The 19,660-nt window shown below is 43.9% G+C and overlaps 1 protein-coding gene across 1 annotated transcript in view; it reads right to left on the bottom strand.

The window, feature by feature from the left end:
* Positions 1-4,263: 4,263 nt before the first annotated feature.
* Positions 4,264-19,660, bottom strand: part of hsf4 (heat shock transcription factor 4) — a 121,463-nt gene continuing 106,066 nt past the window's right edge. The window contains exons 13-15 of the mRNA XM_059993413.1: positions 19,433-19,498; positions 15,695-15,773; positions 4,264-5,360 (exon numbers count right to left, since the gene is read on the bottom strand). Of these exons, the coding sequence (XP_059849396.1) occupies positions 5,197-5,360; positions 15,695-15,773; positions 19,433-19,498 (309 nt within the window). The 3' untranslated portion in view covers positions 4,264-5,196. The remainder of the gene's footprint in view (positions 5,361-15,694; positions 15,774-19,432; positions 19,499-19,660) is intronic.

Here is a 19,660-nt window from a genome sequence, read left to right as displayed (position 1 = left end):
TGACCACCTGCCTTATTCTTCCCTTGCCTCACTTACCCTCTGGGGATGAACATACCCCAGACCCCAATGCAGATCAGTCACACCCAGCATCTTCTCTTCACCCCACCCTGACTACAGTGCTGAGCTCTCTGTAAGGCGAAAGTCACCAAGGTGGTATTGCAGTGATGAGATAGAGGGTGGGGAATACAAGCTGCACTTTTAAAATCTTGGAGATTGAAGTAAGGATAAATGGGACAGCATGAGATAGATTTTTTGTCAGGATACGCACTGCTGTTGGTTAAGTGTTTTGGCTATGGCTGCTCCAGTCATACTGGCTGCTACCTTATACTGAAGGCCATTTGCCATTCCCCTGTGTAGTGCAAATTGCAGGCAATGTGACATGTTAACTGTGGATGGATCTCTAATAAAGTTATAGTTGTCTCAGCCAATCACAGCCCTACAATGCCAGCCCTTCTGTTTTTGCTGCGTACAATTCCGAAGTGGCTTATTGATTGTTGCATTTCACTAATGAATGTCATTCCCACAGGAATGATATTTTTCCAGTACAAGTTCTTATTTGGATATCTTCAAGCTTCTGTTCAGTATCTTTGAAATGCCATTCAAGCTCATTTTGTGGAATGACTAAAAGCAGCAGAGTTAGTGTACAATTCCATTTTAATTAATTCACCATTCACTTCTGGTGTAAGCCATGTTGCTTGTGTTAGTATTCATGTGATAAATCTCTGAGCTACACAGTCCTGTGTCACTCTCAACATTAGATTTTCCATCAACAGCATGCAGATTAGTGATCTTTGTGAATTGCAACTTTTTATCTTTTTCTCTTCTGTGTGCCTGCCTGACATGTTCTACTTTGTTACATTTTCTGCAAGTTTCACATTTAAACATGCATTGGTCTGGTATGCGTGAGCTCCTGCCACAACAGCAGCACCATTTGTTCAGCCAGGCCAGTTTCTGTTTAGATGTTGCAATTCTGTTTGTTCTCATTTTCATTCCTGAGTGCAGAATTCTCAATATAGCCACCGATGTTGAAATGGACTCCCTTTCCTTCTGATTCCCTTTATGAAACCTAAACTGTTCTGCAATCAACATTGGCTTTGGTACGAAATGTTCCTGCATTACTTTCCCAATATCAGCAAAGTTCATTTCGGCTGACACACACAAAATGCTGGTGGAACACAGTGGGCCAGGCAGCATCTATAGGAGAAGCACTGTCGACATTTCGGGCTAAGACCCTTCGTCAGGACATCAGTCCTGATGTAGAGTCCTGACGAAGGGTCTCGGCCTGAAACGTCGACAGTGCTTCTCCAATAGATGCTGCCTGGCCTGCTGTGTTCCACCAGCATTTTGTGTGTGTTGTTGTTTGAATTTCCAGCATCTGCAGATTTCCTCGTGTTTGTTCATTTTGGCTGCTTTGATTGGGGCAGCTTAACTTCGAAGCAAACTGTATACCGTTAAACACAATGTACTCAGCAAAATTGGCACTCATTTCTCAGCGGCTATTTTATTTGCTTCAAAATGCAGGTCAATTTGGTCAATATACAAATGATCTCTTGTGCAGTCAAACATCTCTCCTTCTGATGTAGCCAGCCATTTCTGCTTTTTTTTTGTTAAGTTTATGATTATTATCATCAGTACTCATTGTTATCAACTCATGAATTCATCTGTTTTCTCCAGCTTCCTTCCAAAGGGATGTATGCTGAGCTGCTTTTTTTAACTCTAATATTTTGCCATGCTCAACAGGTCTTCTCGGGTTTGTTTTAACACTTCGAAACTTTTGTAACTTTTGTGCCTGCAACTGAAAGTGAATAAAGAAAGGCACTGGATGATGGCACAGCAATGTTCAAGGAAGGCATTGGAAAACTCATACATATCAAGAGTAAATGAAAATGCCACAACCAAGTTTTGCAAAGCCCGTCTGGTTCCTTATACAATCCATGACAAAGTAGCCAGTGAACCACATCACATAGAAGCTAAAGGAATTCTTTCCAAGTTAGAGCGGAACTCATGGGCAACGGCAGTGGTGTCAGTAGCCAGGAAAAATGAGCCTGACAGGATCTGTGGTGGTTTTAAGGTCACCATCAACCCAATACTGAAAGTAGATCAAAACCCTTCGCCCATGATAAAGGATATCTTTGCAAACGTTCCTGGAGGGAATCACTTCAGCAAAATGGACGTAGCCGAGGCCTACCTGCAGCTGGAGATGGAAGAAGAGTTCAAAGTGTTTCTCGCCATGAACACTCACAAAGGGCTTTATCATTATAATAGGCTTATTTTGGAGTAGCCACTGCACCTGCACTCTGGCTGAAAGCTATGGACTGCATGGCTGCCCAGGTACTCAGTGCTACCTGGATGACATCATTGTTACCGTTAAGAATGGCAAGGAACATCTTCAAAATCTCAAAGACAGTGTTAAAAAGATTAGAAGATTATGGGCTCAGAGCACAATACAACAGTGTGATCCTTTAAACCAACCACCACTTACTACGTGACACCATTGACACACAAGGATTACACAAGTGTGCTGAGAACATTCAAGCAGTAGTGGATGCCCAAAGGGCAAAGGATGTGTCACAGTTGCAGTCCTTTTTAGGATTTGTCAGCCACTATAACAGGCTCCTGCTAAATGTGGCTACTGTGTACCATCCCTTGAACTCAGATTGGCAGGAAATGGCAATGAACAAACCAGCAGGAGGTGGCTTTCAACAAAGTAAAGGATTGATGATGTCTGTCACTATACTCACACATTATGTTCCACGTCATCCAGTGAAGCTTGCCACCAGTATCTCCAGAAGAAAGTTGTTCAAAGCTGTCAGAACTAATTCCTACAGTCCCAGAGTCAATTCCTACAACCTCACAGAGGAGGCCCCAGAACCCGAGATCATTTCACAGCCACAAGTCTTTCCTGCCAAGCAGAGTGACTTCCCCCCACACACACACCTTGTCAGGAAGGGCACAAGAAAACCTCCACTGTGATCAACTCCTTCGGTCTGAATGGGCCAATTTAAAATTTACTATGCTTGATGAAGAAGATGGCGCCAGCAAACAACACCATCAAAGATGATGTCCTTCAGACAGTTCACAAAGCTACTTCCTTTACTTCTGTTTCTTTCAAGAGTGATTAAGATTAAATATGGTGACTAAGCTTGGAACCTGAGATTTGCGTTTTGATGTGTGTTTTCGGGCCGATTGAGCAATCTAGCACTTTGTGTGTCCGACAGTTCAGTGAAGCTTTCGAGCAGAGTGTGTGACCTGGAGGCCAAGAAGCCCGGAGACCGGTCACGAGCCCATGATCAACACAATCCCTCACTGATCTCCCCAGCTGAAGCATTGCGCAAGATTGAAATCAACGGGGACGAGAGTGTTCAGCACCATCTTGCTGAGTTTGATAGTCACTCTCTCCCTCTTGCTTGATGCTGCTGGAGAATGGTGCCAGAGTCTTGGTCTTGGGCAAGGTTTAATTGATGCAGTTTGTGGTTGGACCCTGCAGTTCATGCTGTGAGGTATATCTGGTTACCCCTTTCTTTCATTACTATATTGTGTGATTTTGATTGTGCTGACCTGGCTGTGTGGCCTGCAGTCAACGAATGATACTGCTCTAGCCTGACCATTCCTGGATTGTTTCAATGACTCTGTGGTTTGATGTTTTATATTCTGTATTTTCTCCTCTTTTTTTGCCATCTGTGTGATTTCATCTTTTTTTTTTTGTTTGTTGAGTGTTCAATATTTTCTTTGAATGGGTTCCATGGTGTTTCTTTATTTCACAGCTGTCTATGGGAAGACAAATCTCAGGGTTGCATACTGCATACATACTTTGCATCTTTGAATGCAGCAACTGAACTGTCTTCACAATCTATGGACTCACTCTCAGGTTTTCATTATTTATTTATTATTGCTTTCTCTTTGTATTTGCACAGTTTTTTTGTCTTTTGCACACTGGTTGAATGTCCATTTGGAGCAGTCTTTCATTGTTTCTATTATGGTTAATCTGTTATGGATTTATCGAGTACATCACAAGAAATGAATCTCAGGGTTGTATACAGTGACATATGTACTTTTATTATAAATTTACTTTCAACTTTGAAATGCATTCTGTATGAGATGTAGCTACAGCTAAGCAGGAAGAACTGTGTTATTTAATGCTTCAGTAATGTTTGAGCATATATGTTTGTGAATATATTGCTTGATTAAGCTTTCTTTGTCATTTTTGCAATGTATTGAGGGCTATATGTAAAAGTATGTGTATGGCATATATCATCACTCCATGTCATATGCGTACACCTTGCTAAAAGTAAAAATGAAGCTAAGATGTGCGTTCCCAGCTCCATATTTCAATTACTTTTGTGTTTTGGAGCTACAAAACATAACACCAGTGTGCTTAACCAACGACAGCAGAGACGGCAGACAAACCCACAGGAATAAGAATGGGAAGTAAGTATACAGAATAAAGTTTATATATAGAAGGGATCCTTAACTATCTTTTTGTCATTTACCTACAACCCTGTGAAAGATGGGACACATTTCATATAAGTGCTGCTTCAACTTTTTTATTGAATGTGTAAAGAATTATCACAATACCTCGGTCAAAAAATATCCAAATGGAATATCAGTATATCAAACCCAACCTATCAAGCTTAGCACTTTTAACCAATGCAAATATATAGAGTAAAAAATAAAATCTGCTTAGTGTTGTGCTGCAATGTACAAACACAGAAATCATTACCATTCTTTGTCTGTAGATGGGTAACACACAAACAAGAATTCTGAAACAGAACCTAAATAGATCAAGGCAAAAGGTGGTGGTGGGCAAGATTGCAGCACTCTTGCAAAGAATCATCACAGGTTCATTTCCTATCTTGCATTCTTCCTTGCAAACAACTCTTAAGACAGTGCGTAGATTCTATCACCTTGCCCCACCCCCAAGTAATAACTATAATTTCCAGCAGGAATTCGTCTCCTCCAATCGCAGTGAAGAGAAAGTGCATGGAGTTGGCAGAGTGAGGCAGTGGAAGGGGTGGTGCAGATTGAAAGAAGTGACTTCCTTGAGCCAGTGTCACCAGAGGGCAGCCACTTGGTGGGATCTGCAAATCTCAGGATGCTGTGAAAGGATTTTGCTTCCTGACAGAAGGCACAGTCCCATGGTAGCAGCCAAGGTGCAAGACTCTTCCTGGCAAGGTGCTAGATCTTGGGCCGTTTGCCTCAGAATTCCTCTTGTGCCACTTCCGGGTCTGGGAAATAGGCAGCAGACTCCTCGGTGAGCTCGAAAAGGGCCGTGTCACTGTCTAGGTTGGAGAGTTCCTGACTGATTGGAGGATGGGGCTCTGGAAGGAAATGCTGTGTAGTTTGCTGAAGATGTGGCTTTCCTGGAAATAATTAGAAAGAGTTCAGGAGATCATCAGGCATCTCTTGCAAGTGTTGAAGAGCCACACACAAAACTGACAACCAAAGTAATGACGGAGGATGGAAATGTATTGAAGCTGGAACTAAAACATGTTACCTCCTTTACCTCCAGAAAGTGGGGTTTACAAAGGACTATTTAGTCAAAACCCATTACAAAACAAGTAACTTCAACATGGAAACAACAGGCCTGATTGGGTTGCACAGACGGCAGGGCCACTGCCTCATTTCAGTCCTGACCTTCAGCGTGTCATAGATGAGGTTTGCATGTTCGCCTTGTGACAGGGTGGGTTCTTCCTGTGTTCCCTTTCACAACTCAAAAACGTGTGTTGGTGGGTTAATTGTAAAGTGCCCTGAGCATGTAGGACCTGAGAGACATTGATGGGAATGTAGAGAAAATAAACTGTAGTGGTGTGGCATCAGTGAGAGATATATTATTGCTGTGGACTCAGTGGCCCAAAAGCACTGTTTCTATATTAGATCTCTCCATGACTAATCCTGCTTTGGTCTCTAAAGGACGAGGTCATAAAACATAGGAGCAGAATTTAGCCACTCGGCCTATTGAGTCTGTTCTGACATTCCATCATGGCTGATTTATTAACCCTCTCAATTCCATTCTCCTGACTACACCCTGTAACCTTTGACTCCCTGACTAATCATGATCCTATCAAACCTCCGTTATAAATACACACAATGACTTGGTGGTCTCCACAGCCGTCAGTAGCAATCAGGTCCACAGATTCACTAACCTCTGGCTGAAGAAATTCTTCCTTTTTGCTGATCAAAATAGATGTCCCTTTATTCTGAACTTGTGCCCTCTGGACCTAGACTCCCCCCTATAGGAAACATCCTCACCATATCTGCTCTATCGGGGCATTTCAATATTCGATAGATTTCAATGAGAATCCCCCCATCATTCTTCTAAACTCCAGTGATTACAGGCCCAGAGCCTCTCCATATGTTAAACTTTTCATTCTTGGGATCACTCCCGTAAACTTCTTCTGGATCCTCTCCATTGCCAGCATATCTTTTCTTAAACAAGGGGCTCAAAACTGCTCACAATACTCCAAGTGTGGTCTGATCAATGCCTTATAAAGCCTCAGCATTACATCCTTGCTATTGTATTCAAGTCCTCTTGAAATGAATGCTAACATGGCATCTGCTTTCCTTACTACTGATTCACCCTGCAAGTTAACTTTCAAAAAATCCTACATGATGATTGCCAAGTCCTTGGGCACATGTAGTTTGTGAATTTTCTCCTCATTTAGAAAATAGCCTCCCCCTTTGCTCCTTCTACCTAAGTGCATGATCCTACACTTCCCCACACTATTTTCCACCCTCCACTTCTTTATCCATTCACCCAATTTGTCTGTTCTTCTGAAGACTCCCTGCTTCTTCAGCATGGCCTGCTCCTCCGCCTATCTTCGTATTGTCTGAGTAAACAACATTCACTGACTTTCCTTTGTCAATCCTGCTTGTTATTTCCTCAAAGAATTCCAACAGATTTGTCAGGCAGGTTTTCCCTTCAGAAAACCAAGCTGCCTAAACCTGTTTTATCATGTGCCTCCAAGTACCCCAAATGGACTCCAACACCATCCCAACCACTGAAGTGAAGTCAACTGGTCTATAATGTCCTTTCTTCTGCCTCCCTCCTTTCTAAAAGAGTGGAGTGACATTTGCAATTTTCCATCGCTCTGGAAGCTAGCGACTCTTGAAAGATCATTAATAGTGACTGCACAATTTCTTCAGCTACCTTCTTCAGAACCTTGGACTGTAGCCCATATGGTACAGGTCTGCCTTCAGACCTTTCAGCACCTTCTCCTTAGTAATAGTAACTTCACTTACTTTTGCCCCAGATTCTCAAATTTCTGGCACACTGTTAATTGTCTTCCACAGTGGAAACAGTAAAATACTTAAGATTGTCTGTCATTTCTCCCGCATTAATATCTCTCCAGCATAATTTTCCAGTAGACTGATATCCACTCTTACTTCTCTTTTACTCTTTATATATCTGAGTTGCCATCAACAAGGCAAGATGGTGCTTCTACTACTAACCTGTTGTGCAATTGGATCTTGTAATTTACATTTTGGTAATGTGTTTTGATGACTGACCGATCTGGTGCTTTTGCTGTGTCTGAGGGAATTCAGAAGTTTGAGAGCAAGTTTGGGAACAGAGTGGGCTGCCTAATGGTGGTGCACAGACTCATGATTGGCTTCAATTCTCGACCAAGCCGTCGATTAAAGCGTCGATCTAGATTTGAATCAACAGAGAGCAGAAAGTGATCAGTGTTCAACGCCGTTCGCCTGTGGTTGACCAGTCTCCCTTTCCCTCTCGCTCGCTGCTGCCACAGGAAGGTGCAGGTGTCTTGAGGCATGGGTAAGATTTAATCGTTGCAGTTTGTGGATTGGACTCAGTTCTGGAGGATGCTGCAGTTCATGTTATGTGTGTTTTTGATTTCTGGTTACTCCTTTTATTAATTATTATTTTGACCAGGGCAGACTGGCTCTGCGGCCTAAAGTCAACAAACGGCACAATCTAAACTCGCTCTGAGCTGAACTAAGCCAAACATTCCTGGGCCATTCCAAGGTCATTTCAGTTTGATGTTTAGCATTTTGTGTGTTATCCGCTTATTTTTTGTCATTTGCTTGATTTGTTTTTTTTACATGTTGGGTATTTGATATTTCCTTTGAACGAATGTTTCCATGCTGTTTCTTCGTTTAGTGGCTGTCTGCTGGAGGATTGTATGCTGCTAATGTACTTAGATTCAAAGTTCATTTATTATCATTGAAAAAACTTTTGGTATCCTCTTTTATTGGCTATCTTTCATTCGTAATTTATTTTTTTCTCTCCTTTTGGCTGTTTTAATTGCCTTATGTTGATTTTCAAAAGCTTTCCAACTCTCAAACTTCACACTCATTTTTGCTGTTTTTTGCCCTCTCTTTTGCTTTTATTCTGTCTTTGACCCTTCATGGTCACGCCATCCTCCCTTTAGAATCCTTCTTCATCCTGTGCCTTCCACATTCCACCCAGAAACTCCAGTCATTCTTGATCTGCCATTATCCCTGCTAGTGTCCCCTTCCAATCAACTTTGACCAGCTCCTCTCTCATGCCTCTGTAGTTCCCTTAACTCCACTGTAGTACTGATACATTTGAGCCTGGCCCTCAAATTGCAGAATGAATTCTAGCATATTATGATCACTATATCCCAAAGGTTTCTTACTTTAAGCTTCCCAATCAAATCTGGTTAATTACACAACAGTCAATCAAGAACTGCCTTTCTCCCGAGGGAGCTCAATCCCCAGCTGCTCTGAAAAGCCATCTCATAGGCTTTCTACAAATTATCTCTTTTGGGATCCAGCACCAATCTGGTTTTCCCAATCGACCTATATACTGAAATTCCCCAGCCTATAAACAATAGACAATAGACAATAGGTGCAGAAGTAGACCATTCGACCCCTCGAGTCTGCACCGCCATTCTGAGATCATGGCTGATCATTCACTATCAATACCCAGTCCCTGCCTTGTCCCCATATCCCTTGATTCCCCTATCCATCAGATATCTATCCAGCTCCTTCTTGAAAGCATCCAGAGAATTGGCCTCCACCGTCTTCCAAGGCAGTGCATTCCACACTTCCACAACTCTCTGGGAGAAGAAGCTCTTCCTCAACTCTGTTTTAAATAACTGACCTCTTATTCTCAATCCATGCCCTCTGGTACTGGACTCTCCCAACATCTGGAACATATTTCTTGCCTCAATCCTATCAAATCCTTTAATTATCTTAAACGTTTCAATCAGATCCCCTCTCAATCTCCTCAATTCCAGCGTGTACAAGCCCAATCTCTCCAATCTCTCTGCGTAAGACAGCCCTGCCATCCCAGGAATCAACCTAGTGAATCTACGCTACTCTTCCTCAATTGCCAGAATGTCCTTCCTTAAACCTGGAGACCAAAACTGTACACAATATTCCAGGTGTGGTCTCACCAGGGCCCTGTACAAATGCAAAAGAACATCCTTGCTCTTGTATTCAATTCCCCTTGTAACAAAGGCCAACATTCCATTTGCCCTCTTCACTGCCTGTTGCACTTGCTCATTCACCTTCATTGACTGGTGAACTAGGACTCCTAGGTCTCTTTGCATTTCTCCCTTACCTAACTCTACACCGTTCAGACAATACTCTGCCCTCTTGTTCCTGCTTCCAAAGTGGATAACTTCACATTTATTCACATTGAATGACATCTGCCAAGTATCTGCCCACTCACTCAGCCTATCCAAGTCTCCCTGTATTCTCCTAAAGTCCTCTTCGCATGTCACACTGCCACCCAGTTTAGTATCGTCAGCAAACTTGCTGATATAGTTTTCAATGCCCTCATTTAAATCATTGATATAAATCGTAAAGAGCTGTGGTCCCAATACAGAGCCCTGTGGTACCCCACTAGTCACCTCCAGCCAGTCTGAGAAACACCCATTCACTGCTACCCTTTGCTTTCTATCTGCCAACCAGTTTTCTATCCATGTTGAAACCCTGCCCCCAATGCCATGAGCTCTGATTTTACTCACCAATCTCCTATGTGGCACCTTATCGAATGCCTTCTGAAAATCTAGGTACACAACATCTACTGGCTTACCCTCGTCTAACATCCTTGTTACACCCTCAAAAAACTCCAACAGATTAGTCAAGCATGATTTGCCCTTGGTAAATCCATGCTGGCTCGGCCTAATCCTATTTCTGCCATCTAGATGTGCCACTATTTCGTCCTTAATACTGGACTCAAGCATCTTCCCCACGACTGACGTTAGGCTAACAGGGCGATAGTTCTCCGTTTTCTCCTTCCTTCCCTTCTTGAAAAGTGGGACAACATTAGCCACTCTCCAATCTTCAGGAACTGATCCTGAATCTAAGGAACATTGGAAAATGATTACCAATGCATCCGCAATTTCCTGAGCCACCTCTTTTAGAACCCTCGGATACAGACCATCTGGACCCGGGGATTTATTAGCCTTCAGTCCTACCAGTCTACTCATCACAGTTTCTTTCCTAATGTCAATCTGTCTCAATTCCTCTGATATCTTATGACCCTGGCCCATCCATACATCTGGGAGATTGCTTGTGTCCTCCCTGGTGAAGACAGATCTAAAGTATGCATTAAATTCTGTTGCCATTTCCCTGTTTCCCATAACAATTTCTCCCAATTCATTCTTCAAGGGGCCAACATTGTTCTTAACTATCTTCTTTCTCTTCACATAGCTAAAAAAGCTTTTGCTATCCCCTTTTATATTCCTGGCTAGACTGAGCTCATACCTGATTTTTTCTCTCCGTATTGCTTTTTTAGTTAAGATCTGCTGTTCCTTAAAACTTTCCCAATCATCTGTATTCCCACTCATCTTAGCCCTGTCATACAAGAGAAAATCTGCAGATGCTGGAAATCTGAGCAACACAGACACAAAATGCTGGAGGAACTCGGCAGGCCAGGCAGCATCTCTGGAAAAAGAGTACAGTTGATGTTTCGGTCTGAGACCCATTGGCAGAATTTGAACTGAATTGACTTTATTTCTTACATCCCTCACATACATGAGGAATAAAAATCTTTACGTTACATCTCCATCTAAATGTGCCATGTGCAAACACAATAATTTATAATAAATAGAACAGTGTAATATAGAGTACACTCAAATCAGTGTGAATTCTTCAGTCTGATGGCCCGGTGGAAGAAACTGTCCCGGAGCCTGTTGATCCTGACTTTTATGCTGCGGTACTGTTTCCCAGATGGTAGCAGCTGGAATAGATTGTGGTTGGGGTGACTTGGGTCCCCAATGATCCTATGAGTCCTTTTTACACACCTGTCCTTATAAATGTCCTGAATCATGGGAAGTTCACAACTACAGATGCGCTGGGCTGTCCACACCACTGTCTGCAGAATACCGTGATTAAGGAAGGTACAGTTCCCGTACCAGGCAGTGATGCAGTCAGTCGGGATGCTCTCAATTGTGCCCCTGCAGAAAGTTCTTAGGATCTGGGGGCCCATTCGAAACTTCCTCAACCATCTGAGATGAAAGAGGCACTGTTGTGACTTTTTCACCACACAGCTGGTGTGTACAGACCATGTGAGGTCCTCGGAGATTTGGATGCTGAGGAAGCAGTTTACCCTCTCAATCCCAGATCCATTTATATCAACAGGGATTAGCCCATATCCATTCCTCCTGTAATCCACAGCCAGCTCCTTTGTTTTTACGACACTGAGGGAGAGGTTGTTAACCTGACACCACTGTGTCAGAGAGTTGACTTCTTCCCTGTAGGCCACCTCATTATTGTTTGAGAAAAGGCCAATCAATGTAGTGTCATCGACAAATTTAATTAGCAGATTGGAGCTTTGGGTGGCGATATAGTCATGGGTATACAGGGAGTAAAGGAGGGGACTCAGTACCCAGCAATGGAGAACAGAAGTTGAGGAGTAGATTTTAAAAGGTGGGAGAAGGGCAGAGAGAAACACAAGGTTATAGGTGAAACCTGAAGGGGGAGGGATGAAATAAAGAGCTGGGAAGTTGATTGGTGAAAGAGACAGAAGGCCCTGGAAGAAAGAAAAAGGGGGAGGAGCACCAGAGGGAGGAGATGGGTGGGGAAGGAAACAAGGTGAGAGAGAGAAAAGGGGATGGGGAATGATGAAGGAGGGTCTTGACCGGAAGTTTGAGAAGTCGATGTTCATGCCATCAGTTTGGAGGCTACCCAGAAGGGAAATACAAGGTGTTTCTCCTCCAATCTAAGTGTGACCTCGTCACAACATGGATAGCCATATTGGAATGGGAATGGAAAGTGGATTTAAAATGAATGGCCACTGGGAGATCTGGCTTTTCCTGGCAGAAAAAGGTGCTCAGCGAAACAGTCTCCCAATCTACGTCATCTCACCAATATACAAGAGGCCACACTGGGAACACCGGATGACCCCAACAGACTCACAGGTGAAACGTCACCTCACTTGGAAGGACTGTTTGTGGCCCTGAATGATAGTGAGGGAGGAGGTGTAGGGGCAGGTGTATATTTGTTCTGTTTGCAAGTGTAAGTCCCAGGAGGGAGATCAGTGGGGAGGGACGAATGGAGAAGGAAGTCATGTAGGGAGTGATCTCTGTGGAAAGCAGAAAGTGGGGGTGGGGAGGGAAAGATGTGCTTGGTGGTGCGATCCTGTTGGAGATGGCAGAAGTTTTGGAGAATTATGTGCTGGACATGAAGTCTGGTGGCTTGGCAGGTGAGGACAAAAGGAACCCCATCCTTGGTAGGGTAGTGGGAGGACGGGGTGTGTGAAATGGAAGAGATGTGGTTGAAAGCACTTTTGAAGGAGGAGGACATCTCCTTCGCTCTGGAATGAAAAGCCTCATCCTGATGCAGTGGAAACGGAGGAATTGAGAGAAAGGGATGGCATTTTTACAGGTATCAGGGTAGGAGCAGGTATAATCCAGGTAGCTGTGAGAGCCAGTGGGTTTATAATAAACATCAGAAGATAAGCTGTCTCCAGAGATAGAGACAGAAATCTATAAAGGGGAAGGAGGTTTTGGAAATGGACCAGGTAAATTTGAGGGCAGAGCGAAAGTTGGAGGCAAAGTGGATGAAGTCGAGGAGTTCAGCAGGGTTCAGGAAGCAGCACCAATGCAGGCATTGATGTAGCGTAAGAAAAGTGTGGGATGGACGCCGGTGTAGGCTTGGAACATAGACTGATCCACATAGCTGACAAACAGGCAGGCATAGCTGGGACCCATGTGAGTGCCCATGGCTACACCTTTTGTTTGAAGGAAGTAGGAAGAGCCAAAGGAGAAATTACTTAGAGTGAGGACCAGTTCCACTAGGCGGAGGAGACATGGTTAGGTCTGGTGTCCAGAAAGAAATGGGGAGCTTTGAGCCCTTCCTGGTGGGGGCTGGACATCCAAAGTGAAAATAAGATGATGGACACCAGGGAACCTGAAATCATTGAAAAGATCCGGAGTGTGAGAAGTGCCATGGTAGTAGGCAGGAAGGGACTAAAGTAGTGGGATAAGACAGAATCGAGGTATGCAGATGTGAGTTCAGTGGGGCAGGAACAAGCTGAAATAATAAGTCTACCTGGACAAGCTGGTTTGTGGATCTTGCGTAGGAGATAGAAGCAGGAGGTGCAGGGTGTGGGAACTACAAGGTTGGTGGCAGTGGATGGGAGATCCCCAGAGCTGATAAGGTCAGTGATGGTGTGGGAGATGACGGCCTGGTGTCCCTTAGTGGGTTCCTGTTCCAGGGGTAAGTAAGAGGAGGTGTCTGAGAGTTGTTGCTGGGCCTCAGCAAGATAGAGGTCAGTCTGCCAGACTACTACAGCACTCCCTTTATCTGTGGGTTTGATGGTGAGGTTAAGGTTAGTGTGGAGGGACTGGAGAGCAGAGCGTTTGGAGGGAGTTAGGTTGGAATATGAGAGAGGAGTGTCAAAGTCGAGATGATTGGCGGCCTGGTGGCAGTTGGCAATGAATTGGTCCAGGGGAGGCAGAAGACCAGGGCGGGGTGTCCAGGAAGAGGAGGGTTGAAGATGGGAGAAGTGGCCATCAGTGTGGGGTGGAGAGTCCTTGCCAAAGAAATAGGCTCAGAGACAGAGGCAGCGGAAGAAGAGCTCAGCGTCATGGCGGGTGCAGAACTCACTGAGGTGTGGGCACAGGGGGACAAAGGTCAGACCCTCACTGAGGACAAAACGTTCTGACTCACAGAGGGGGAGTTCAGAGAGAATGATTGTCAAAAGTGAGAACCTCCCTGAGGACAGAGCATTCTGCTTCAGAGAAGGGAAGATTGGAGGGAATGGTGAAGACCTGGCATGGATGAGAGCTGGGACCGGAGGGTGGAATGGGGTTGGTAACATCTGAGGAGAAAGGAGGTTTTGGGTGTCAAGGATGGTGGGGTGAGAGATAGATGGAGTCTCCGAGGGCCCAAGAGCTGGCAGTGGGACCCAAGAGAGACGGGATTGTGGAGTGGCAGTGGGGAAAGGGAAGATGGGGGGTTCTAGTGGCTGCGCTTGAAGACCTGGCCTGGAGGTCAAGGCTGGAGCTGAAGTTGGAGATATCCAAGGTTGGTGGAACCTGCATTGATGGCGGTGGAGTCCAGATTATGGGTCTGCTCTCGATTGTTAAAGCCGTTGAGGTCAGCAGCAGTGTTTGGAGACATCTGGACCTCCTCCCTTCACTACCATTCAGTGCCCCAAACAGGCCTTCCAGGTGAGGCAACACTTCATCTGTGAGTCTGCTGGGGTCATCTACTGTCTCCAGTGCTACCGGTGTGGCATCCTGTATATCGGTGAGACCCAACATATATTGGGAGACTGTTTTGTCGAACATCTACGCTCTGTCCACCAGAAGAAGTGGGATCTCCTACTGGCCACCCATTTTAATTCCACTTCCCATTCCCAAATGTCAATCCATGGCCTCCTGCACTGTCATGATGAGGCCACACTCGGGTTGCAGGAACAACACCTTGTATTCAGTCTGGGTAGCCTCCAACCTGATGGCATGAACATTGATTTCTCAAACTTCCGGTAATGCCCCCCCCCGCTCCCTTCACCATTCCCCATCCCCTTTTCCCTCTCTCACCGTATCTCCTTGCCTGCCCTTTGCCTCCCTCTGGTGTTCCTCCCCCCTTTTCTTTCTTCCATGGCCTTGTGTTCTCTCTTCTATCGGACTTCCCCCTTATCTCCAGACCTGCGACTTTCACCAATCAAATTCTCAGCTCTTTACTTCCTCCCTCCTTCTTCAGGTTTCACCTATCATCTTGTGTTTCTCTCTTACCTCCCTCCGCCTGCTGAGTTCCTCCAGCATTTGGTGTGTGTTCTAGACTATGATAACATTGCCCTTTTTACATGCCTTTTCTATCTTCCATTGTATTTGTATCCCACATCCTGGCTACTGTTCGGAAGCCTGTATATAATTCCCATCAGGGTCTTTTTACCCTTGCAGTTTAATTTCAAAGATAGAGTGGACATGGAGAGAATGTTTCGTATGGTGGGCGAGACTAGGACTTGAAGGCACAGCCTCAGAATAAGGGGGCATCACTTTATAACGGAGATGAGGAGGGATTTCTTAAGCCAGAGGGTGGTGAATCTGGCAGGTCATTGGTTGTAACTCCAAAGGTTAACTTGCTCCAGAGTCAGTGGTGAGAAAGGCAAGTGTAAAGTTAGCATTCATTTCAAGATGTCTACAATACAAGAGCAGGCACGTGATATTGAGGCAAAGGACAAATTTCACTGTATGTTTCAATGTAGTGTAATAAATCTAATCGGATGTACTGATATTCAGTTTAACTGATTTACCTGAGTTTGCTCCAGATTTCAGGACTTTGTTGGACGGTTCGATTGGCCTCAGCTCTGGATCCATATTTAGTTTCTGAATCTGGGAAATCATAAACCACATCTTTCAGTCAGAACTTTGTGAATGGTTATCGATTATTGCAAAGGACTGGTCCAATACTTCATGATCTAACCATTTATTGTATGACCAAACTATGCAGCCACCTTTATTACATGAGAACAAGTGCCAGGGGATATTTGTCAGTGAAATCCCCCACTTGGCTATTTTTAGACTGAATTACATAGGCTGAATATCTCAGGGTATTGCTCTAACATAAAAATAGATAATTAAAATCCATAATATTAATTTATGTATCTCATAATCTCACTTGTAATTTTTTATATATAATTTTAGTGAAGAAACTTTATTGGAGGTTGGAGAACCTGAAGTGAGGTGGAATAATTAAACTGTGTTTTCAAGGACTCAGCACATGGCTCTTTCTTTACCTTGTTAGAACATTGAACAATACAGCACAGTACAGGGCTCTGACCATATAACCTACTCTATGATCAACCTGACCCTTTCCTCCTCCATAAATCCCCGTTTTTTATCATTCATGTGCCTACCTAAGAGTTTTGTAAATATCCCTAATGTATCTGTCTCCACTACCACCCCTGCCAGCACGTTCCACGCACACACCACCCTGTATGTAAAACTTTATTTTCTCCAATCACCTTAAAATTATGCCCCCTTGTATCAGCAATTTCTGCCATGGGGTGGGGGGATTTCCAGCTATTCACTTGATGTATGCCTCTTATCCTGTACTACTGAATGTGAGGTGCGTTTATTGACATTTAATGGTAATATGAAGAAGTGAATTTCCTTTAAAGCAGGGTTCTGAATCTGGGATCCATGGGACTCCTCGGTTAACCGTATTGGTGCATGGCAGAAGGAAGGTTGGGAACCCTTGCTTTAAAGCAGGAATTCCCAACCTTTTTTATGCCAAGGACGACAACACTCCTTCGGTCGCCATCTTCTGGATAGATCATGAAACCATATATTTCACTTCTTTTATGTCTTTTACGTTTGTTTATCATCTTGGATAAGGTAACTGGAACCATTGGAGCCTGTGATTTGCTCTTTGGAGATGGTTTGGGTGCTCCAGCGCTCTACAGTCTCCCGAGGATTCCAGGAGGCAGGGGCAGTGTGCGCAAAGCTCATGGTCGGCAGGCCATTGGACGGGGCATGAGCTGATATTTGACTCTGTTTTGCTGATTACAACATCCAATGTGAGCCAATTAAAGTGATGAGGGAGATGGAAACATCAAGGCGTATGTGGAAGATGAGCACGGGCTGCCTGCCTTTGGATGCTGAGGGTTGGTCTGCTACACTCCCAGAGAGGGAATTGCCTGCAGAACATTGCCCAGGTTTTCTGCGTTTTGGATATGGACTAGGAATACAGACTTTTTCAGTCTTATGGGTTTCCTGTATTCTGTGTTTTTCACCTGGCTTTTCTTGTTTTTTTGTGTAGTGGGGGGGTTTGGGGTAGATGTGCCGGTTCCATTTTTGTTCATTTTCTTGTGAGGGAGGGGGGATGATCGTGCTTTCTTGGTTTCATGGCTGCCCAGAGAAGAAAAATTTCAAAGTTGTATACTTCAATAATAAGTGAACCTTTGAACTGTATATGTAGTGGTTAGCATGATGTTATAACAGTTCAGGGCATTCCGGATTTCAGAATTCAAATCCAATGCCTTTCTGTGAAGAATCTCTCATATCCTCCCTGTGGAATGTATGAGTTTTATCCAAGTCGTCTGGTTTCACCCCACAGTCGCAAGATGTACCGGGTAGGTTAAGTGGTCATTGTAAATTGTCCCGCGATTAGGTTAAAGTTAATAGGGCTTGTTGGGGGTTGCTAGGGTGGCTTGGCTCGAGGGGTTGGAAGGGCTTACTCCACGCTACATCACTAAATAAATAAAGATTTATTTAATCTGGAGCTGAACACGCTCAAGACAAAGGAGATGACAGTGGATTTCAGGAGACATCCCCCCGTTATGTCCCCCCTCACAGTCCTCGGCAGCCCTGTGTCCACCGTGGAGAACTTCAGGTTCCTGGGAACCACCATCTCTCAGGATCTGAAGTGGGAGCAGAACATCATCTCCATCCTGAAGAAGGCCCAGCAGCGGATGTACTTCCTGCGGCTCTTGAGGAAATATGGTCTGCCTCAGGAATTGCTGCTGCAGTTCTACACTGCAGTCATTGAGTCTGTCCTGTGCACCTCCATCACTGTGTGGTTTGGAGCCGCCACCAAGCAGGATAGAACCAGACTACAGCGCACAGTGAGGACTGCCGAGCGCATCATTGGAGCCTCCCTGCCCTCTATTGTGGACCTGTACTCTTCCAGGTTGAAGAAGAGGGCGGGGAACATCATAAAGGACTCCTTCCATCCTGCGCACGGACTGTTTGAACCGCTTCCGTCTGATAGGCACTTAAGATCCCTCCAGACTAAGACTAATAGGCACTGGAGAAGTTTTTTCCCTACTGTGGTCACTTTGCTGAACAGTTAACTGCTGGTTAACTGTCGGCTAACTATTACTTGGATTGCACTACTTGTATGTATAATCTATATTTTCATTTATATTTATCATTATTATTGTTATGAGCAGAGAGACAACATCTGACGGAAGTAAATTCCTTGTATGTGCACAGGTACTTGGCGATTAAAGTCTGATTCTGATCTGATTTGTTTCAAATGTAGAGCATCAAAGTTTCATTGTGCTTGATTTCTTTAAATACAATCAGTGGGCACTTTATTAGGTACACCTGTACAGCTGCTCGTTAATGCAAACATCTGATCAAGCAAACCTGAACAAAGTTCCAACTAAATTTATTATCAAAGTACCTGTAGGTCACCATAGACAACCCTGAGATTCATTTTCTTGCGATGCACTCAGTAAATCCAAGAACTATAATAGAACTGATGAAAGACCACACCACGCAGGGCCAAAAAAAATAACCAGTGTGCAAAGCACAACAAATCGTGCAAATACAAAAGAAAAAAAGAAACAATAATAATAAATAAATAAGCGACAAATAAACATGAGATGAAGAGTCCTTGAAAGTGAGTCCATAGGTTGTGACAACACTTTAGTAATGTAGCAAGTGAAGTTCTCCTCATTGTTTCAAGAGCTTGATGGTTGAGGGGTTATAAGTGTTCCTGAACCTGGTGGTGTGAGTCCTGAAGCTCCTGTATCTTCTTCCTGCTGGCAACAGCGAGACTGTAGCCAACATTATAAAGACAAAAAAAGCTGAAATTTCCTCACTTTTTTCTTTTTCCTTAACACTGAATGTTCTCAATTTTAATGCAGTAACTTGCAGTAACAATCTAAAACAATTCATCCCCACAGACTGAATGCCACTCCCTTGTGTGCTAGCTAATGAAATCATAAGGGGATCTCTGATCTCTCATCATTAACCATATTTGTTTTTTACTTCCTTCTAACTGGATCACTGAGCTAGAACACCTTCTGCAGTTTGGAGACCAAAGCACAATGTGCTAGGAGTATAACAGGTCATGGGAGTTCATTCTTTCCTTCTTGATTACTGAAGAATTAGAAATTCTTGGGGTCACCATACACTTGCATCAGATCTAGGAATAGTGTTCCATTGTGTGGAGTATTGGCAGGATTTAAACACTGTTTAGGAACAGATCCTATCATCGGTCCTGTATCAGGTGTACTTTCTTGTTCTGTAATTACTCTTACCATTGCAAGATTTGCCTCCATATTAGACAGGTTCAATTCATTCAGAGGGAAAGTTGGGTTGAAGATCTGCAGGGCAAAGGAATAACTTTAGAAAATGATGGATTAATTTTACAAATTCATTATATTTGACTATGTTCTACATTAACAGTAAAACCAGAGAGTCATGCAACAGAACACTATTGCCATAATGTCTGTTGGAGAAAGATCCCGAATAATCATCAATGACTT

Source organism: Hypanus sabinus, chromosome 17 (assembly GCF_030144855.1).
Source record: "Hypanus sabinus isolate sHypSab1 chromosome 17, sHypSab1.hap1, whole genome shotgun sequence".
Classification (NCBI taxonomy): domain Eukaryota; kingdom Metazoa; phylum Chordata; class Chondrichthyes; order Myliobatiformes; family Dasyatidae; genus Hypanus; species Hypanus sabinus.
This window is presented reverse-complemented; position numbering and strand designations above follow the sequence as displayed.